At 51.8% G+C, this 20,975-nt stretch overlaps 9 protein-coding genes across 9 annotated transcripts; 4 read left to right on the top strand and 5 right to left on the bottom strand.

Moving 5' to 3' along the window:
• Positions 1-5,194: 5,194 nt before the first annotated feature.
• TrAtP1_001688 (uncharacterized protein) lies at positions 5,195-6,848 on the top strand. Its single transcript, XM_066111101.1, has 2 exons — positions 5,195-5,943; positions 6,148-6,848. Exons 1-2 carry the CDS (start codon positions 5,789-5,791, stop codon positions 6,653-6,655), a joined length of 663 nt encoding a protein of 220 aa, XP_065967174.1. The 5' UTR covers positions 5,195-5,788; the 3' UTR covers positions 6,656-6,848.
• A 299-nt stretch (positions 6,849-7,147) lies between these two features.
• TrAtP1_001687 (uncharacterized protein) lies at positions 7,148-8,782 on the top strand. Its single transcript, XM_014085882.2, has 4 exons — positions 7,148-7,284; positions 7,398-7,492; positions 7,625-8,382; positions 8,453-8,782. Exons 1-4 carry the CDS (start codon positions 7,223-7,225, stop codon positions 8,531-8,533), a joined length of 996 nt encoding a protein of 331 aa, XP_013941357.1. The 5' UTR covers positions 7,148-7,222; the 3' UTR covers positions 8,534-8,782.
• Positions 8,783-9,373: 591 nt separating this feature from the next.
• On the top strand, positions 9,374-9,661 carry TrAtP1_001686 (uncharacterized protein; the record flags this gene model as incomplete). The annotated part of the gene is made up of 1 exon (XM_014085883.2): positions 9,374-9,661. The coding sequence occupies one exon, from the start codon at positions 9,374-9,376 to the stop codon at positions 9,659-9,661; it is 288 nt and encodes a 95-aa protein (XP_013941358.2).
• Positions 9,662-11,470: 1,809 nt separating this feature from the next.
• Positions 11,471-12,424, bottom strand: TrAtP1_001685 (uncharacterized protein; the record flags this gene model as incomplete). Its single annotated transcript, XM_014085884.2, has 1 exon — positions 11,471-12,424. One exon carries the CDS (start codon positions 12,422-12,424, stop codon positions 11,471-11,473), a length of 954 nt encoding a protein of 317 aa, XP_013941359.1.
• Positions 12,425-13,186: 762 nt separating this feature from the next.
• TrAtP1_001684 (uncharacterized protein) lies at positions 13,187-13,423 on the bottom strand (the record flags this gene model as incomplete). The annotated part of the gene is made up of 1 exon (XM_066111100.1): positions 13,187-13,423. One exon carries the CDS (start codon positions 13,421-13,423, stop codon positions 13,187-13,189), a length of 237 nt encoding a protein of 78 aa, XP_065967173.1.
• A 64-nt stretch (positions 13,424-13,487) lies between these two features.
• On the bottom strand, positions 13,488-13,997 carry TrAtP1_001683 (uncharacterized protein; the record flags this gene model as incomplete). Its single annotated transcript, XM_014085885.2, has 1 exon — positions 13,488-13,997. The coding sequence occupies one exon, from the start codon at positions 13,995-13,997 to the stop codon at positions 13,488-13,490; it is 510 nt and encodes a 169-aa protein (XP_013941360.2).
• A 448-nt stretch (positions 13,998-14,445) lies between these two features.
• On the bottom strand, positions 14,446-16,028 carry TrAtP1_001682 (uncharacterized protein). The gene is made up of 2 exons (XM_014085886.2): positions 15,303-16,028; positions 14,446-15,225 (listed from the first exon to the last, which is right to left on the bottom strand). Exons 1-2 carry the CDS (start codon positions 15,888-15,890, stop codon positions 14,503-14,505), a joined length of 1,311 nt encoding a protein of 436 aa, XP_013941361.1. The 5' UTR covers positions 15,891-16,028; the 3' UTR covers positions 14,446-14,502.
• Positions 16,029-16,292: 264 nt separating this feature from the next.
• TrAtP1_001681 (uncharacterized protein) lies at positions 16,293-18,215 on the top strand. The gene is made up of 3 exons (XM_014085887.2): positions 16,293-16,862; positions 16,937-17,162; positions 17,253-18,215. Exons 1-3 carry the CDS (start codon positions 16,690-16,692, stop codon positions 17,805-17,807), a joined length of 954 nt encoding a protein of 317 aa, XP_013941362.2. The 5' UTR covers positions 16,293-16,689; the 3' UTR covers positions 17,808-18,215.
• Positions 18,216-20,723, bottom strand: TrAtP1_001680 (uncharacterized protein). The gene is made up of 2 exons (XM_014085888.2): positions 20,202-20,723; positions 18,216-20,142 (listed from the first exon to the last, which is right to left on the bottom strand). Exons 1-2 carry the CDS (start codon positions 20,561-20,563, stop codon positions 18,549-18,551), a joined length of 1,956 nt encoding a protein of 651 aa, XP_013941363.2. The 5' UTR covers positions 20,564-20,723; the 3' UTR covers positions 18,216-18,548.
• Between the last annotated feature and the right edge of the window lie 252 nt (positions 20,724-20,975).

The following is a 20,975-nucleotide window of genomic DNA, read 5'->3' as shown; positions in this document are numbered from 1 at the left end:
CGTGATCACAAGCGGTCACAAGGCTTGTCGGTTCTCCCTATATGGTCTTTTTTTTTTTTGTCCCCCTCCCCTTGGACACGGAAAACCTGCTTGAAATGCGCATTATGAGGAGAATCTACTATCGGCTGAGAACAAGGCACGGTGATGCTCGCTTGTGAGCTCGCAGGATTTGCAAACAGGCGTGGAGTTGCTCGCATCGGTATCACATCCCAATTTAGAATTTTTGAATCTGCTGTTTAGACGAAAATGGGCTGATGTGCGAACGAGGCGAATGTTCCGTATCCGCGATCTCCAACTAAGAGCTCAATTGATCTCCGAACTGATCCAGCCGGACGGCGACGGCTACGATATACCTAAGTAGGTACCCGTACAAGTACGAGTATGATGGATGCACTACTTGGTACGCCATACGTGCCGCAGGCATTCACGGTATCAACACCCAGTACCAGGAAGTAGGTCCTCTGTACTGCTCCATACTCGGGCATGTACCAACCTTGCACAAGCCTGGTTCCCATGTATGTTCTAGGTATATGAACGCATGGAGAGCAGCCTGGAGATTCCAGTACCACTACTACCACATAACCTACCTTGTAGGTGGGCAATGTACATCTGCGGTGGCACTCGGTACGATGCTTGTTGGTTCTACAGTAAAGCATGCTCAAAGCCCCCCCTGGGATCTGTGACGAGGATGGTGGGCTTCTGGGGGCGCTGTTCATGTACAAGCATTGAAAACAGACGCCTGCTCCGTATTACGGTGTCCTCCCGCAGAAACGGCTCTGTATTATCAACGAAGCGTTTTGTAAGCACGTATTCGAGCGAATCATCAAGAGACGGGCGGCCAGCTGCAGCATGGACCGTCGTCAGCCGTGCTTAATTTTGGTTCAAGTTACGCTCCAGGTAGTATTATCGGCATGTTGATAGTGAGACGAGCCTCGCGAGCCTGATGTATCATTTTACGCAGAAAAACCGACAACTGACGGCTGCAACAAGACAAATCACGAACAGAGGAGGCGTATGCTTTGGACACGGAGCAAAGCAACGCCCAATTGAGTTTGGAATATATGAGTCTTGGCAATATATGCAAGTTCAGCTCTGCTTAGGGGTATGTGTTGTTCAAAGGTCAGCTGGCCGGTGGTGCCAATACGATACGACAGCGAGAGGTGTACTCATGTTTGTCCTGATTCTGGCTCTGCTGATTTTACATTCTTCAATGCAATCACCAAGCATGATTGTCTCGGGTAGGCCGGCCATGGGGATTTTTTTTTTCTTTTTTTTTTTTTATTGCTTGTCTTTCCGAGCAGAAAATTATGGCTATTTGCTGTTTATTTCTCCGAGCCGTCGAATACACCGAAACGGTTCGCGGCGGCTTTCAAGCTCACCGTTTCTGTGTCCCCTGCATTACTCTGGATACTCTGGGTACTCTGGATAGACGACCAGATTGGGCGTGCATCTGTTGGCTCGTGCCCGCAATGTCGCTACTCAGCCCTCAGGATATGCACAAAAGAGTAGTGATTCACAGGACATGGGAACTGCGGGCTTGACGACACGCCAGAAATGGTCTGCGAACCCTCCAAGTCACCCAATGATGGGTTACATGGGAAGCATGCACCGGAGGTTCTGCATCCATCCGTTCGCAGCTCGAGTGCCTCGCTAAGCTGACCACTTGTTCACCAGTGAGGGAGCCAAAATGGATGCCCAGAAGTGATGCCCGTTTGCAGGACCATCTCCTCTTTGGCCCCTCTTGCATGAAGAAGAGGGGGGGCTGCAGCAGTTCTTTGCCATGAGTATGGCGATGATCGACCTCTTGCGTCGCCAGGCTGTGCTGAGGCCTGCAGGATGCGATGTCCCAAGACGGAGCAAAAGGTCAATCACACTGCTTCGCTTGGTGGTTTTTGGCGTGCCGGAACGTAGGATCCTATCCTTGGATCCATACGGGGAACTCCCTATCCGATGCGATTCGCCGTGGGATTGATTGGGCCTTGTCCCTAGTCGTGCATCCCTGTTCAGCTGGCAGCAGTCAATAGTTTGGGGCAGACTACCACGATTCACCCGTCCGTTGCTTGTACCCATTTGTACAAGCTAGCTCTATCAGCGTGCTGCCCATGCAGCCAAGCACCGATACAAGCAGAGTACTTGGGAATGGGATGGGATGGATGAGTCAGAGGAGTCTCGATGCAGGCCAAGCCTGTAGGCTGTGGCTGATGCTGGATATAGCCCTCTTGTCAGCTGCTCATGTCAAGACAAGATGCTCCATAAACACGGCCGGAAAAGGTTCCAAGTTGGCTTGCTTGCATGACGTGACGGGCGCCATGCCTAACCCCCAGGCAAAGCTGCGACAAGAATGCATGCCGTCTTGGCCTTGATGGATCGATAAAGAGCTGCAATGAGGGACTGCACGGGGGACCCTACCTAGGTAAGCTCCCCACTTTCTGCTTTTGATCTTCTGCCGCCTTGTCTCTCTGCCGTTCCTTTTTTTTTTTTTTTTTTTTTTTTTTTGGAGAGGAGGCTGTGGTTGAGCATTCCTTTTCACATCATCCACGTACCTACTTTGTACGCGAACTTGCTGCATGTGTAAGACGCTAGGCCTGCCTGTGTCACACGACGTGATGCTGTTGGGAAGCTGCTTGTCATGTAGGTATACTTTGCAAGCTGTGCTTTGAGGTATTTTGAAGCCCCTCTCCAGAGACAAAGAGTCGAATACCTACAGTAGGTAGGTACCTACCTATACCCGTCCCCGGAGCCTGATTGCAAGGCGTGCAAGGCGTGCAAGGCATCTACTGAGCTCGGCCGATATCAAACGGTGGCGCCCGGGTTATGAACGGTATAGGCGACTTGTAATATTAGACATGAGTCGTGGCCGCGCAGGGGAGGGGTATCCTTCGTTTTCGTCTTCTCTTTCCTTTCTTTGTCTCTTCATCTTGGCCTTTACAGTATTATTTTTTAATTTTACCTGTTACTTTTTTATTTTTGGCGCAGCTTTGGTCTGGCACCGACTCCAATCCCGACAGCGTGGTAGGACATCGACTGGTAGGATCGGGCCGTGGATTATAGCGCTGGAGCCAGGATCACAGATTGCTCTGAACAGCCACGCAGTCGCGGTGAAGTAGTACCCTTCCAGCTAGTGCGAGGTCCGTCGAGGAACGGATGTGCGGAGCTGGTGGTGGTTGGAAGGCGGGTCGTGCGCGCGTGTTTGTTCCACTGGAGAAACGAGTAATCAGGGCTGACTCCAGGACAGGACAGGACAGGCTACCACCCGTATACATGGAAAGCCTACACCCCCTCCCTGCTACCGGCCTGGTGTGATAACGGCAGTGATGGCCATCAGCTGGAAGAGGTCGTGTCCAGGATCCCCTTTGTGTGCTGCGCGTGTAGAGAGAGAGCTCCGACGGCAGAGTAGCACTCGCGCTCAATAGTCCCGGGCGTGTAACACGACACACGACGAGACGGCACGGTCGAGCCAGCATCCCATCCGCACGGGTGCGAGGTCCCTTGTAAGCACCTCTCTTTCCGGCAGCCTTGCACAGCTTCTCCACGCAACTGGCTAGCAGCTTCCCCATGATATGGCGGGCATGGACCCAATCAGACCGCTTGGTGGTGCTGCCATGTGAGATTTTGGATGCGAGACTTGGGGCCTACTAGGGCCCGCCTTTTCGGCCATCTGAAGATGCCTTTTTTTAGTTGGTATGGTATGGGCGGCTGGATATCCGCGGCAACGGCGTGACGTAGGCGGCGTCACCCGACCAAGATCTCATTGTTTCATGGCTCCAGGACCGCCCAAAGGATGGAACCGTTGCTCTGGGCAGGGGGTGGCCCTTTGCTGCGGCTGGTGCTGTGCGGCTGGGCTGGCTGGGCTGGGCTGGGCTGATGATTCGTGATTTGAAGAGCTACCGAAGGGGGGGTCCACCAATCTAATGGCGGCCCGGCCGGGGGATCCCACGGGAGCCCTGATCAAGTTCGACGATCAAGCCGCGAAGGGGACTCTGAGCGCAAGCGGCCGCTGGGCGATTGAGAGCCAGAAAGCTTAGGACGCGAGGACAAGACGCGGCTCGAGGCCAAGCCCTGAGGGCCTCTGCGTTTTGAAACTTTGTCTCTCCCTCTTTGGATCAGGCTGTCAGATCAGGTCAGATTTGGCCTCGCCGTTGTCTCATTTCATGCGCTGGCATGGGGGCCGAACTAAGCAGGAAGCCGTCTGCGATATCATGCTATCACAACTAGCGGTGGTTCATCTTATTAGGTGTTGGTAAGCAACAGTACTTGGTCAATACTGCTAGTAGTAGTACAGTACCGTGATACCCATCACCGTTTCGCTACCACCACCGTCACCTACCTACTCGCAATTTTGTGCATGTAGCTAGTGCTGCGTAAACGCACAGATTGCTTGATGCGCGGGAGATCCAGGCCTGACCATGCAAGAGGGAGTTGTTTGTTTGGCGCCATGTCCCAACTGAGAGTCACAAGTGGTAGCAAAGACGTGGGAATCTGCAAAGGGGCTAGCGAGCATAGCTGGAACTAGAACTGGAGTCGGAGCTGGCCGAGAACGGTCGAGAGCGGCTGAATTTTTGTTGGCGAGTGGTTGTACAGCAGCAATGACAGGATGTAATGATGTAAACGGGGAAATGAAAAAGGAGGTGAGAGAGGAATAGGGCGTGGTGCTATTTGGACTGTAGTCGATGCCCTACCCGGTAACTACTTTGTAGTTGAGTTTTATGGATCATTACAAAGTCCATTGAGTTACAAGATGAAAATTTATCAAGAAAGTTGCTGTTCTCAAAGTAATTGTTTATTATATGCATCTGAATACTAGATACTTAACTCATACCTTGGGAGTTACACAAATTGAATTGAGTTGACATATAACAGCCATTGCCTGAATACCTACGTCATGAGTCAATTGGGCGACTGTATAAGACTCTTGAGTACTACCTACACATCTGCGAATGATGCATCCTGCGCCGCCGTCGCATAAATTGCTCGTAAAATCGCCCATCTCAAAAACGCCACAGGTTTCATTAGCAACACACTATTGAAAAAACAAACAAACTTCGAAAGCTGAGCGAAGCCAAGAAACGTGGGATGTTTGTTTGCCCTGCCGCCGATGCCTTGGAATCGCACGGACGCCACGCCATGGTGGGGCGAAGACCGGCGGCCATTTTCTGTTCGGCTCGTCCGTTGCCGCATCCACACTCGACCTGCAACTTGCAATTCGCAGCACAACTCCATCGACTCACGAGAACAAAAAAGGACAACTGCCGCAGAGATCCCTGGGAACAACGGGCATCTCGGATAGCCATCCCCGGATAAGCTTAGCTACAGCACACCGGCCTCGGACGCTCACCGGCGACACGCAGCGAACCAGATCAGCGCCGCCATCGCAAGCTTCGGCCAGACCCCGATTCTAGCCCTGCCAGCAACGAGTGGCGTTGCAGGAGAAGCAAACAAACTTGCAGCCCCAGGCCAGGCGCGCACCGGTCCATTCGGTTCGGTCAGTGATACCTTGCAAGGCTTCGATGGCCAGGCGGCCAGTGGACGGCGACAGAGCCCTCGCCATCGGCCGCGACGAACGCACACGCCCCCTCCTTTTCCCTCCCCCATTGACTCTTCCCTTAATTTCCTTTTTCCCTGCTTTTGTTTCCCATCCAATCCCGCCCCCGACTCTGGCTCATACGATTTTCATGCAGGCTCGAAGAGAAAAAAAAAAAAGAAACTACTACCTCGATAACGCTGCCCGGCCAGGAGCCGCGAGACCCGCTTCAGCCCTGACTGGAAGGGGCCAAAACAAGACGTCATAATGGCGGGCAAGAAGGCTCAGGACAATAGCAAGAAGGCTGCCGGTAACGCGCGTAAGGCGGACAGCGCGGCTAAGAAGAACGCTGCGGCCGAAGCTCAGCGGGAGCAGGTCGAGGACGACAAGTGGCAGAAGGGGTCCAAGGATACTTCGAAAAAGTACGTATATACGTGTGTGTGTGTGGTGTGGCGGCGTATTCTGCCATCTGAAGTTGCCTCGCCTCGCACAGCTACCTACACAGCTACGTGTCAAGATTATCGCCCCCTTTTTTCTCTTGGGGTGTTCACCACACGGTCCACTCTGCGCACCGCTGCGGGAAATTTGATGCCTTCTTCTTGACTAACATTGGTTCTTCTCTCCAGGGAGGCAGAAGCCGCCAAGAAGGCCGAGGCCGCAAAGAAGAAAGCTGAAAAGGACGCTTTGGCCAAGGAGGAGGAGGCTAGCCTGAATGCTCGCGCCGAGCCCAAGAAATCCAAGACGGCAGTCAAGAAATCTCGGGGGCTGGACCTATCTCAGCTGGACGACGACGGCAAACTCGGTGCCCTTAGCGCCTCCGGCATAGACAACGCCCTGGATGCCCTTTCTCTGGCGGCCGGTGGAGACGATTCCAAGATTGACCAGCACCCGGAGAGGCGATTCGCTGCCGCGTACCACCGATACGAAGAGCGGAGGCTTGACGAGATGAAGGCGGACGGCAGCGGCACAGGTCTCAGACTGGAGCAGCGCAAGCAGAGAATCAGAAAGGAGTTTGACAAGAGCCCCGAAAACCCCTTCAACCAGGTCAATGCCACGTACAATGCCTCGAGAGACGATATCAAGCAGATCAAGGCCCAGGAGGCGAGCAAGGTTGAGAAGAGACTGGGGCACTAGATATGATTTGCAAAATATTTTTTACTATTTTCCTTGGATCGCCCTTGGGAAGCTAAAGATGAACGGCTTTTCCCCTCGTTGGATATACCTTTATAGAATAGGGTTGGCAAAAAGTTGATTGGTTTAACGGGGGGGTTTTATGTCTAACAAACCGGAATGAAAAGACAACAGCAATAACATCTCCTCTCTACCAACGAATGTTTTAATGTTTTTATTTTTTTATTTTTCTTATGTTTGAGCTCGTGTGTTTACCCCCTATTCTTACACTTTTTCCTATTGTTGTTCTTGGGACCTCAAGAATGCTGCTTGCTGCATTGCCCACCCCGCGATACGAGTCTTCAACAATCAGTGACGTCTGTTAGCCCCGCGGCGGGTTTTCCAAAGATTTACCACTTTATCCGGCAGAATGGCTCACCGCCTCTTCTCACCGCCTACGCAACCCGGCTACCCGGGACGTTCGTCCCAACTCCTACGCTAGAACGTGTCGCGAATGTCATCTAGTGAAGCGTGCACACCTCCTGATAGCATCCATGCGGTAGTAATTCAGGAACTCACTTGTTGGCCAACATGACTACTCTCGCTCTGGGGCATCTCCCCTCGCTGTGGCGGCAGCACTTGCTGTCGGAATTGTAAGTGTTGTCGCATCGTATATGGCGGGCAATCGATTTGGAAGACCGCCGATGGTCTGCAAGTAAACAGCCACTTTTTGACGTCAGCTAATCGCTACCCCCTTTTATCGCAGCGCCGGATTGAAGCAAGCTTGCCCCGAGGGAGTGTTTGTCAGTCTGACTCCTGGAGAGCCGTCGCTGTGGTCAGCAGTGCTTTTCGTTCGCCATGGTAAGCATCGGTGACATTGCTGTTCTCCATCTTGGAAGTTGATCTTTGCCCGTTTTGAGGCACTCCTTGGTCTACTTGTACCATTCCTCCTGCGAATGCTTATCTTTGGCTAATTCCGCTCTTGCGTCAAAGGTCCCTATGCTCCGGCTGTTCTTCGATTCCAAATTCTGTTCCCCGACGCATACCCTCGAGCTCCACCCCTGGTCACCTTCTCAACGGACATCTTCCACCCTCTCATCACTCCCTTGACGACGCACATGTACGCTGCAAGCGTGGAGAGCGATAAGAGCACTACAGAGAGACCAAAGCTGCCCCCTGGCGGCTTTAGCCTGGAGCATGGCTTTCCAGAGTGGTTTGGCGGCCCTCAACGGCCAGAGGGTCGAAGGAGTAAGTCGCCTTCAGCAGTGTCCACAAAATCGTCAAAGCGCAAAAGTATGAAGCCGCCGCCGGTTCCCGAAAAGGACAACTTGCCGCGGTATATGCAGACAGATCGAAGGACGATATCGACCTACTCCCTTTTAAAGTACATTCGAAGCACGTTTGATAAAGCAGAAGTTCTCGATGCGGTGCCTCTTTCTGCTGCTGGGAATCCAGGAGCTTGGCATGCGTGGCGTACGCATAGGCGCAAACAAGAAAAGGTTGATGAGAAAAAGACTTATAGATTGAGTCGACTCAGCATATTGAGCGGTGACACAACTAGAGAGACTTTTAGTGAACGAGGAGATGGTGCAGCTGAATCTGATGCAAAGAGTATAACGTCGTCTCAGGCTACGAGGGAGCCTGGAGAATGGAATTGGGACGGTGTTTGGGAGGATAGAGTGAAGAAGGGCGTAGCGTCTACTTTGACCGAGTCGGTATTGTATGGCGCGTCAGGAATATCCGACGACATGGTAAGTTGTTCAACGCTCTTCCACCCCCGTCTAGCCTGTTGCCACTGTATTAACCAAGATAAATTTTTAGATTCATTTCCTAGCACTCGAAGAAGGGACTATTGAGGCTGTCAAGGGCAATCTGCGTCGAACTCTGGATGCCTCAGCATGAGCTTCTCGCTCTACTGGTCCCTCTGCATCTCGCCCCCTTTTTTTACGCAATTCCAAATGTTATGTTTTCAGAATGAGCCTTAATTACTTTTCGTATTATAGCGTGTTTACCTGGCTTTAGAAACAGGCTGGTCCTATGTAGTCGTTATCAAGAGATTATGTCTACGTTTTAGATATAGAAAGGAAAAGGTGTGACATGTAATATACTATGTGTCTACCTATTCTAGGCATCTGAGTGCCTATACGAATCGATAATCACCAAGTCGTGTTGCCCTATGAACCGAGCTGCAGCAGGCTCTTGCTCTTTCCTTTTTTTTTCTGTGGTATTTTGGTTCCTCATATCCAAGGTTTCTACTATTGCCCTTTACTTTCCCTACAATCCCAAACACGCCTCGGTGCCCCTTTCTCTTCAACATTCATTCTCTCTCAATCTATAAAGACGCCCTGAGGTCGCCTCCATTCTTGCATAATGCAAAACAGCTCTACCCCAGCCGAAACTATCCCCGTCAAAGACAGCCCTTGGGTTGTCTGGCAGCACCCTGTATCTGCTATCGCTCTTCTTACCGTTATTCTCTCTATAGTTATTCTTGCAGCTGCATTTGTTTCCAATGCGTGTTTGCCGGTATACACTTTCGGCTTGGAGACGTTGAACTTGTATCCTAACCAACAAAAGAAGGGGGATCGACCGCGAAGCTCCCGTGTCACGCACCACCAGCAGCTAGAGAACCAACATGCCCTGGCAGAAGTTTAGGAATTGCTAGGATTCCTCAGCTGTCACGCCAGAGTTTATACACTTTTTTCTTTTTGGAGCTCAGGGTCGGTTGTTATTATCATATTCAGCATGGAGTTCTTTGAAAACAAGCTGTCGCCATGCTTTGAACGCTCGACGTCGAGAGATGCTGTCCTCGTGAAAGACAAGCCGAGTCCACTTCGAATTATCAAAAGGTGTCGGAATAATAGCCGACAACGAGCTTTGAAAAGCAACAATGCGGATGTGGGCGTGGACGACGGCCCTCGTGATTTGCTGGAAGATTGCGAGCCACCGACAGTTTACAGGCTTCCGAGACGGCGGCCCAAAATCGTGTCTGAGAAGGGTACTGGTCATGCGAGAAAGGAAACCACTGGTTAGAGGCAATCCTCACGGGAATCAGCCTCTGGACACAGCTTCGCGAGCAGACGCGAGAATGGTGACATCCCTGGACAAGACTATTCGCCCGAACTGCCGGCTCTCTATCGATATTCATTAAAGATGAGAAGATCACGACGCAAGCGTCCTAGCTTGAAGACTACTAATCTTGAGAATAGAGATGGCGACTGCATCACTTCGACGTGCACGCTCCCCATGGAACCCAGTACTACGTGGCTCGATGATGCATCCCGAGCCAGCTCTAGATGCACGTATCATGGGCAGAGAGACTCCCACGATCTGGCTGAGTTGTCCCTTTTACCAAAGCCGCTGCTGGCTGAAGAGACTTCACTTGTCTTATCTCCACACATTACTGTGACACCAGAGACGATGAGCATGCGCGCAGGCCAACAGCATCTCTGGGCTGCGATTGAAGTATGCGGCAGACTATTCCCAGCCAACGGCAGGCCTGAGAATGGCAGAGTTTCTTGTCCAGACAAAGGTTGGTCGTCTACCTTTTCATCTTCCTAACCCAAGTTTAGAGTTGGGACACATAAATCAGTGAAAATATAGAGCTCTAATGATTGATACAGATACATCTTTAAGATTCGGCTATCTCTACGATCTCACTATAGACGTGTTGCCAACAACGCAATCATCTATCGTTCAGACAATGTGTCAGCAATCGTTCCCGACGTGAGTTTGCATATATCCGCGAATGAAACCTCCATTTAACAAAATTTTGATGATGAATAGCACCCTGTTTGCCGGATCAAGCATTCTTCTCCTCGTCCAAGTCCTACTTCAGCCTAGGGTAGCGTTGTCGTCACCGAGACAGCACAAACACACCAGACACATGTCGGAAGAATTGATGGAAGATCTCCAGCTCCAACTAGGAGACTCTATCATGGATTATCTGAGCATTCAGGTGTCCTACTCACACTCTGCGTTCCCTTTCCAACGTGGTGCGGCGGGGGCGACTGAGGTATCCATCTTGCAGACCAGGCTGGTAACAGCTGCAGAGGCAACTATCAAGCTGCACAATGTTCTCTCTCCATGGTCTCCTCATCCGATACCGGCCAGAGATTGTCTATTATCGGTGATTGAGGGCCACTGGGGGAGCCAAAAAGCATCTGAAATAATGCAACAGATTTTAGCCCAACGTCCCATCTCAACTCCAAAGCTCAAAAAAATACGGCCAAAGGGGTATGAGCAGACACCAACAGATGAGAAACCAAATTGCTCTCATCCACCAACCATTCCTCTAAGGTACATGAGCTTACAAGATGAGCGGCCAGTGACTCTGAAATCAAGTCCGTCACTGCACTCTGTACGGGAAAATAGAGTCTCGTATGACTCGGCAATTGGGATGAAAGGGACACACAGCAGAGAAATTTCTGGAGCCAGCAAATGCGAGAAAGAGGAAAACAACAGTTCTTCGCGTGGAAGATGGTCCATTTCACCCGATGCTACTCTCCGAGCTTTGACGCCAGCCCTGAGGAACAACAGCCGCGGTGACCACAATAACAGGCGCAGTATGAGCAAAGAAAAGAAATACGGAGTGGCGGGAGATGTCAAGGGAAAGAAGGATTCTGGTCTTTGGGCTTGGGCAGCATGGTTTTAGTTTTATTCGCCCTCTGCCCTTTGTACGTGCGTACGACGTTTGGTAGCCGAAAGGTATGGAGTCCTGCGACTTTAGTTTAATAGCATTCCCGTGAGGTTAGGAAATAGAACATCAAGCTTAACTTGTTGTTGAATTATCTATTCATTTCTCTGTTTTTTTCTTCTTTTTTTCTTCTTTTATATGACTACTTAGTTCAGCTCGTCTTTCCACGGAATGGAAATCTGGGCGCCCTTGCGAGATACAGTGATGGCTGCGGCCCGGTTAGCAGCCTTGATAGCGGTGTCGATATCGAAGACGCCTGTTCCGGCGCTCACGACGGCCAGCGCATAAGATCCGACAAAAGTATCGCCCGCGGCGGTGGTGTCCACGACATTGGCCTTGAGGGCAGGCACCAGCGCTGACTTGCCGTCCTTGGTGGCATAGTAGACGCCCCGGCCACCGAGGGTGATGATGACGTTGCTGACGCCGCGCTGGATGAAGATTGCGCTGACACGCTCAAGACCAGAGACTTCGTCGAGGTCGGACTCTTGACATGCCGAAAGGATCGCTGCTTCAGTCTCGTTGACGACCAGGTGGGCAAGGTTGATGTAGGCTTCGTCGGGAAGGGTCTTTGCGGGCGCGGGATTGAGGAGGACGGGGATGTTGGAGGCGTTTGCGGCGCGGAGGGCCTGCAGGACGGTGTCGAAGGGGATCTCGAGCTGCATGATGAGCAGGTCTGGGCGCGGGCCGGGCAGGGCAGAGAAGTGCTCCGGCAGCAGCGTGTGGTTTGCCTCGGCGGAGAGGATGATGCGGTTCTGGCCGCTGGGCTCGTCGACGACGATGATGGCGATGCCCGTCTTGCCGTCTTGGCGGACGGCGACGGCGGAGGTGTCGACGCCGTAAGAGGTCAGGCTGGAGATGAGCTGCTGGCCATATGTGTCGGAGCCAACGGCGCCAATCATGGAGACGTCGGCGGCGGGGGAGGAGAGGTCGGAGGAGCGCGAGAGCTTGCCGCAGGCGACGGCTTGGTTAGCGCCTTTGCCGCCGGGCGAGGTGTTGAAGTGGTTGGCGGTGAGGGTCTCGCCGGGGAGAGGATGGTGGGGGACGTAGGAGACGAGGTCGATGTTGAGGGAGCCGAGGACGGTGATTCTAGGGCGGGCCATGGCTGCTGTGCTGGAGGATTGAGGAGATGCCGTGTCTGTGGGCGTTGTCGATGTAGTTGTTGTCAATGCGACGATATCGAGCGAGTAATCAGCGACTACCAGTAATCCTGATGAGCTGCAGCGAGCCTTGAGCCTTGCGACAAGTTTATGAAGAGGTAATGCCGCTGGTATGGGGAAGATGGAGGGATCCCCGCGATATGGTCCTCTTTTGTTCTGGGAGAGCTGCGGAATAGCTGCTATTTCAGATCAACGTTGGTGGGGTAAGGCGCATGGCAATGAGCTGCCCCTCCACACCTCCAGACGGGCCCCAGTTTCTAGAACTGTCTTCGGCAGCGGCCGAGTCATGCAGCATCCTGGTTTCCATCTGCTAACAAACTTGTCCAATTCTTTGGGCGGCGGTTAGATGACCTGTTCTCACCTAGCCGGTTCCTTGGCGTCTAAGCTCGAGTGCCCACTGTAAGCCCAAGATCGTATACCTTAGCCGCTGATACAAGCTAATGAATTTTTTTTTCCAACGGCCGGATCCGAATGCGGAGCTGTGCGGGAGGGGAGATTGGCCGGAGAGAGCCGAGTATTTTTGACTGTAGCTGCCGATGCTCGTTTCCGGGTAATGGCATGAAGCAGAGATGAGGGATAGACCATGAACAGTTGTATAAAAAGGTAGATTGTTAAGCAGAATTTCGTTTGGTAAATGGCGAGCAACGAAATGATGCAGAATAAATGTATGTAAATGAGTACTTGTGTGATTTGGTCTGTACCTTTCTACTCCCGGAGTGTGCCGCACAGGACGACGTCTTCGCCGAATGGATGCCACGATACATGCGATAATCTCGCGACTGGCAGAGGGACTCCTGCCGTGTCAGTAACTCGGGCTGGAGATACCACCACACCGCCTTGTCCCAGCCATGTCGGTGCAATCGTCACAATGACAGAGTCAATCAAGCCGTGGTAGGCAGGGTCCAGCAGCGAGTTGATGATCTGGCCGCCGCCTTCGACCATGACGCTGGACAAGCCCTCGGCTTGGAGGGCAGCGAGAATGTCATTCCAGTCGAATCGAAGCCGGTCAGTTGATTGAGAGCGGGAAGCAGGGATCTGGATGTATTTGCCCCCCGTGCTCATGAAGCAACTCAACACTCTCCCGAGGCAGGCTTGATTCGTCTACGCCAGTGAGGATGAACGGTGCAAGTCCAGCGCCGTTTCGGCACACCTCAAAGACCTTGTCGGAATGGCGCGGGGTCCAACGGCGATTGGCATCGATGACGATCGGCCGGGGCTGGGAGGGCGTCCCTGCAATCCGGCAGTTGAGAGCCGGATCATCTGCCAACACAGTTGACACACCAACCAAGATGGCTGAATGCCGAGTCCGTAGATAGTGGGTCATTGCTTTGGAGCCCGGGCCAGAGAGTCGGGTGCGGACTCCAGGTGACAGAGAGAGGCTGGAATCAAGTGAAGTAGCGAATGTCAATGTAACAAAGGGGCGTGATCTCGAGGCCTCCTTGGCATCCGACTTTGGTGGTAAGCGAGTTTCGAGAAGAGCTGCCGACTCGGCGGGAAAGGTCAGTTGCTCAGACATTGATGTGGTTTGCAAAATAAAGCGAAAGCGGGGGTAATGCTGGAATAAAGTCTCCAAGAGGGTAAATGGTGGGAAATATGAGAATGATGGCAAAGAAGGCTCTCCACAGACGTTGTGAGTGTAGGTATATTTGTGACTTGGGAGGTGATGATGGAACAAGGTTGCAAATGCCGAGCTAAGAGATGCGAGATATCATCAGCGCCGGGCGGAGTGGGGCCGTATTCTCACACTCGGTTTCGATTCTACATTCTCATCATTCAAATAGTGGTGACTTTTCCACCTCGTGTTCTGGTACTGAAAGTAAGGATAAGGGTTCGCATAATCAGAAAAGACTCTAGCCGAGTCCTTGTATGCAAACAAGTTTGACAATGATCATCTGAAGCACCAGTCTGGCCAAGATCCGGGTTTCTGCACACAATAATGTCATGCACTGCACCTGAAAATTGAATAGTTGCGACAGAGGTATGGGACGTGGTACGAATGAATGCCTGACTGATTGCTATTTTTATATAGGATGACTGCGTTGAGGCAGCTTCGCCGTCCCTTTTTGGCGAATAGGGACTCCTTCGTCGTCAAATTCAGCCCATTGAAAGAAGGCACACCCTTGTTGGTCTGGAATAGCGTTGGCATAGCACATCCAAAAATATTTCCCATGGTTTTCCTTTTTCCGTTGCACCACTCGAAGCACGCAGGGAACATTGCAGCGGCATCTCGGGGTGAGTGATGGATGCATCTCTGCCCGATAATCTCGATACGTGATATTTATGCGCTTGTTCCCGGCGATTGGATGTGGATCAATTGATAGGGCAGGTGAGATGGAATGTTTCCATTCTTCTTGCATCTCTGCGTGCATCACAAGTAGAGAGTTATGTGGCAGGTGTATTGATATTTGGCCCTCGCCATCTGCATCGTCTGGCCGCTTTGTTTCTGCGTCTCGGGGTAAAATCTTACGGACGCGAAATTCTCGTGCTACACCTAGAGAGATGGATCCGATAACTGCACGGGGACCTAGATAAGTAAGATGGTCACTGTGCCATCCTACGCTTTGCTGTGCACCGTCATAGCAGTTGACAAATGCAGCATTCGGCACCCATGGTTTGGATGGTTGGTGCTTGAGTTTCTTGCCTCCAGGGTAACAAGCCTTGATGCGAGACTCAATTTGGTCGTTGACCTGCTCTTGGACGATTGGCTTCACTTTAGCGAGTGTTGGAGTGAGCTGACGCACATCCTACCGGGGCTTTTAGTCAAGGGCCATGCATGATATGAAGAATGATATGAAGGGATACAGAAGGGGGATTTTCTCACATTAAGCATGCCTCCATTGTAAAAGTAATCATGTTTCTGTTCTTGGATTTTCTCGTATGACTCGAGAAATAGACAGGATGTGTGCGGGCTAGTCACAATATTCTCAAACAATTTGAAAGTGATTTGCTCAAATGTTTTCGCCTCATCCAACAACTCTGTCAGGAGTTGGTCTGCCAGCTCGGTCGGTAGGAAATTGTGTATAATGGTACATGGCGTGTGCTCTGCAACGTCTTTTGGATCGTACAAATGGAGCGTGCTGCCCTTTTTTATCTTCTTCTTCGGTGATGACACCGGTGCATCTTGACTAGGTTTTGCGTACTGTCTCAGAGATTGTTGGTATCCTATGGCAGCACTCTTCTTCACCCCGGGGCGAAAAGACTTGAGAGATTCTGATGCTTGACTAACGGAGCCATCGTGGGCCAAGAGGACATCCAAAAGCCTTTCCTGTTCAACAAGGGGGTGTAACGAGGAGAGCATAGCAAGCTTGACTTCAGTTGATTCCTCGCCATCTTCCAATGTGGTTTCCAATTCTGGTGTAGCGTCAGCATGGGTCGATTTTCGCTTTGGACGCCTGAGAAAAGAGTCCATGAGAGCTGCAGTACGCTGTGAGTTGGGCAAGTAGAGAAATTCCAAGAAAATTATTGGCCAAGATGGTTCTAAAAGAGTGAATCATGAAGATCCCACAAAGATGAATGAAATAAATGCAAAAAGGAAGAGAGAGACGTGATCAGTCCACGACTAATTCACGGCAGGCGCGAGGCGTGACATCTGTAGCAACACGAAGCCACGTGATCAGATATTTCCTAATGGGGCAAAAAGATGACTTCGTTGTATTGCGCTTGAAGCACTGATTCTTTCTGGTTGCCGTATGGCATGATGGCCTCTGTAAGATCAGCCCATGTCAATCTCTTTAGGGATACAATTGGACACATCTTGAATCCACGTCCAAGTGTACCTTGGAGAATTATGTACATGTCCGTCTTTTTTCTTCTTTGTTTGTGATGCGAGAGATCCGCTTGGCTTCCAGCAGGCATTAATAGCAGCTGAGACACCCGGCACTCCACCTTACATAATCCTACCGTCAAATATGGGGTAACGGCAAACGGTTGCGGCGGCAGATCCCAGGACCGAGGCACATGTCAGATTAGGCGGACCTTTTGGTCGCAGCACAACTCAGTATGCAATCCAAGCCAAACAAGAGCTCATGACAAAGGGCTAATACCGTAATCTTTTATAAAGAAATCTTTTGCCAGTATTGTTATTGCCGCCTTGTATATTCATATAACTGTCTCTTGTTTGCGCTTGCGTTCGAGCTCGAATGCGCCTCTGAGGCGCTCCCCTCTCCTCACTCTTCCTCCAGCCGACCCAAGACCTCACATTCTAAACAATGGCCGCGATGCTCGAGTTCCGCACCCAAGGGTACAATCCCTACGCGGTCAAATACTCGCCATACCACGACTCTCGCATCGCCGTCGGAACAGCAGCCAACTTCGGCATCGTTGGAAACGGCCGGCTATTCGCTCTTGCGCTGACGTCGCAAGGCATCCAAGTTGAGAAAACGTGCGTTTATACATATACAAGCTTGCCATTACAAGACCAGCGAGGCTGACGCGGTGGTGTAATTGTGTTTCTAGGTTTGATACAAACGACGCGATATACGACTTGGCCTGGTCGGAGATCAACGAGAACCAGCTCGTGGTTGCGTGCGGCGATGGATCGCTCAAGCTCTTCGACATTGGCCTGAGAGAGTTCCCAGTCATGATCTTCCATGAGCACAAGCGCGAGGCCTTTGCTACCGCCTGGAACCCCGTCACCAAAGACAACTTTATATCCAGTTCGTGGGATGGCACGGTCAAGATTGTACGTTGAATTGGTTGATACATATGAGTATCCTCGGTTCCCTATCTTAGCCTTATTACTTACAAAGTCATGAATTCTTCCTTCTCACAGTGGTCGCCTACTCGCCCATTCTCCATCACGACCCTGCCCATTGGAAGCTGCACCTACAGCGCATCCTACTGTCCCTCCAACCCGTCCCTCATCTCCGCAGCTTCTTCCGACTCCCATCTCCGACTCTTCGATCTCCGAACGCCCTCGTCCGCAAAATACCATCTCGTCGCCGCCATCCCCGTCCACGCAGCTCCCAGCAATCCCGGCGGCCCCATCCCCGCCGGCGGCCCGCCCGCCGAGGTCCTCACCCACGACTGGAACAAGTACCGCGACACCGTCATCGCGACCGGCGGCGTCGACCGCATGATCCGAACATTCGACATTCGCAATCCAAACGCCGGGCCGCTCTCCCTCATGCCCGGACACGAGTACGCCGTACGGAGACTGACGTGGAGCCCGCACGCAAGCGACGTCCTCATCAGCGCCAGCTACGACATGACGGTGCGGCTGTGGAACGATGCCTCCAACCAGCCGCAGGGGCCTATGCCTGCTACCCGCCCGGGGGGCGCAGATGGGCATTATGAACCGGCACACGGAGTTTGTGACGGGCGTTGACTGGTGCCTGTTTGGCGCTGGCGGCTGGGTGGCTTCTGCGGGCTGGGACGAGAGGGTCCTGCTGTGGGATGCCAACCTGTTGATGCATCCGCGATGAGCAGGAAAACGGCATCATGTTTCCACGCAAATAGAACGATGAAGAAAGGCAAACAAAACTGTTTTTGATACCAAGAGCGCACATCTACATGGAGAGGAGGGGACACCATCCCTTACGATTAGATTTGTCTTGTTACAGAGCCAATGTGGTTTTTTAGAATTCTGTACAGAAACAGTATCAAAGCTGGGGGTTTTTTTTTGGTTAAGCCTCACAATCTTGGTTGAACACCCCATATCTAAACTTGTTTTCAATCTTGATAGCTCATACATATTTTAACGTTTCTGAAATACAAGTCATGACTATACTATACACAATTTATATATATCATTACATGCGCCATGATGCTTTTTGTCTTGAAATTGGAGATTGTTCCTTTTTTTTTTCTTCATACCCGTCCCGCCCTGTATCTTTTACATTGCAAATCCCAGTAACACCGTTAAGATCGAAAAGTTCTAAACATGAATAAACACGCAGCCGTAACAACTTGCCGCGCCTTAACCAACATAGCATAGCATGGCATCTCTCCCAGTGGACAGACGCCAAGCGTCAATACTTTAGAATAATGAGTTGCGCTGTTTTCAGAGACCGCCGTCTTTAGTCGTTTCATCTCCCTCAAATGCCATTATGGAAGAAAGCTCATCGCTTTACCATGATGACTCAAAACCTCCACCTCGTCGGCCACCACCTCTGGAACGCATCGGTGGCGGCCCATCGCGTCGCGCGTTTCTTCCCATCTCGGCAAATGGGTCAGGAGGTCCACGACGGTCGAAACGGCCTCCGCCACGGCGGTCGTCTCGTCGGTCGCCTCCCCGTCGGTCACCTCCCCGTCTGTCATCTCCCCGTCTGTCATCCCGATGCATTCGATCACTGTGGCCATCCTGAATGTTCAATCCGGATCTTGTCAAGCCTTGGTTTCTTGCCCAGCTGGAAGAAACGGCAGGGGGCTCTGACCAGCCCCAGCCCTTGATAGCCCAGTCGTTCAAATCCTCAACAAGGTCTTCTCTGTCTGAGAGCTGGCCACCAAAGAGTGAAGTATACGCAGAGGCCATGATCTTTCGGGGGATTGCCTGAATGAGGCTCTTCACCTCTTCGTGATATGCGGGCAATTCCTCCACTGCGTTGATATCAACTTCAGCGTGTTCAAGGGACTTGTTGGGCTTCAGTGGGAGTCCTCGCAGCAGTTTCCTGGCAGTGCTGGCAGACATGGGAGGAACAAACAACCAGCCCTCTCCGCTCTTGTTCTGTCGTCCAGTACGGCCTAATCTGTGAATATACGATTCACGCTCTCTGGGGGCATCAACCTGAATGACGTGAGTGACATTGGGGAAGTCCATGCCACGGGCGGTAACATCCGACGAGAAGAGGATTCCAGACTTTGAGTTTCTGAACATGTCCGCGGCCTTTGTTCGTTGGAATTGAGAAAGCTGAGATTGGATGGCAAAAGTGGGAATTCTCAGCTGGCCGCTCTTTCTGCGCTGAAAGCCAATCTCACCAGCGAGCTCAACCATGGAAGTTGTGTTGAGGTAGACGATGGCCTTGAAGGGGGGTATGGTATGGTCCGCCTTTGCGGCCGCAACCTCACGGTCGATCAACTCGTACAGGGAAGGGAATACGTTGGCCCAGCTGGAGACTGTGACGACGTGCTGAGGGATTCTGTCGTGGGTAAGAGTTTCATGCTCGGGAATAGTCTGGACAAACTCAAAATCGTCGGGGCGAACAAGCTTGCGCGCAAGCTGGATAACGTTGTCAGGAATGGTGGCAGAGACCAGCATCGTCTGCCTGACCTTGTCCTTGGGCAGGTAGCTTTGAATTGAGTTGAGTTCTCTCTCGAAACCGACATCGAGCATCCGATCCGCCTCGTCCAGCACAAGCGCCGCCAGGTTGGGAGCATCAATACCACTGTTGGGGTCTTCGAGAAGATCGTTCAGACGACCGGGGGTGGCCACCAGAAGATGGCATCCTTGTCGCCGTGTCTGGCGCAACATGGCAGACTTTTGAGTGCCTCCAACAGCCGACTGAACGACCAGCCCAGTGCGACTGCATAGCCGCTTCGCTTCGGTGGCAATCTGTTCAGCAAGTTCACGGGTTGGGGACAGCACGATGCCGCGGATATCGTCAGAGCTGGCATTTCGAGAGGCTTTTCGTGAGGCCAGCGTGGGGTCTTCTTCGATCATGCGCTGGAGGAGAGGTAGCAAGAAGGCAATGGTCTTTCCGGTACCGGTCTTGGCTTGAGCGACACTTTGAGGCTGGTCAGTTTACAGATCCATTTTGCGCATTTCAACTATTTGCAAGCTTACATGTCAGTTCCCTTGAGAGCCGGGGTAATCGCCTTGGCCTGAACCGGAGTCATTGAATCGTAGCCCATGTCCTTGATGATGGCATCCAGCAGATTGCGATGCACCCCAATGGCCTCCAGGTCCTGGAACGAGGTGGCTTCTCCAGTTGCAGCAGTTTCAGGAGCCACAGTCTCCGCCGCAGCAGCCTCGCTGCTATACAATCTGTTGAGGCTGGCAAAGCTCTTCAGAGACGCAACTGGCCGGGGCAATGTGGACGCTGCCGATCGCGCCGCTGGAAAGGCTGATCGCGCACTCAGCAGCATCGCACTTGAAGCCGCAGTGCGGGCCAGGCTTCCGCATCGTCGGACACCGTACCGAAACATGATTAGATCTTCCGTGAACCAAAAACAGGATGAATTTTTGATGGTGGGTTGATCCAAATAAGAAAAAAAAACCAACGACACAGTCAAGTGCCTGGTAAAAGAATATGAACAGGAATACGTGAAAGTCGCGTGTTTCCTCCAAATGCCGATGAGATTTCCTCCCATTCTTTTTTTTCTTATCCTACCTGCTAGCGGCAAAAAAAAAGTTCGACCCCTCCAAAAAAGCTGTTCCCAATACGGAAAAGATAACGATAAGACTCGGGACATGCATGGCCGCTAGTCTATAACCGTGCTAGTCTTCTGTATAGCATGATGTCAGGCATTCTAGTATTAGACATGAAGCTTCATAGAAACGGCACTGCTCAGGCTGCGTACTAGCCTCTGAACTACTAGTGAATTGGTTTCCTTTTGC

Source organism: Trichoderma atroviride, chromosome 1 (assembly GCF_020647795.1).
Source record: "Trichoderma atroviride chromosome 1, complete sequence".
Lineage (NCBI taxonomy): Eukaryota > Fungi > Ascomycota > Sordariomycetes > Hypocreales > Hypocreaceae > Trichoderma > Trichoderma atroviride.
This window is presented reverse-complemented; position numbering and strand designations above follow the sequence as displayed.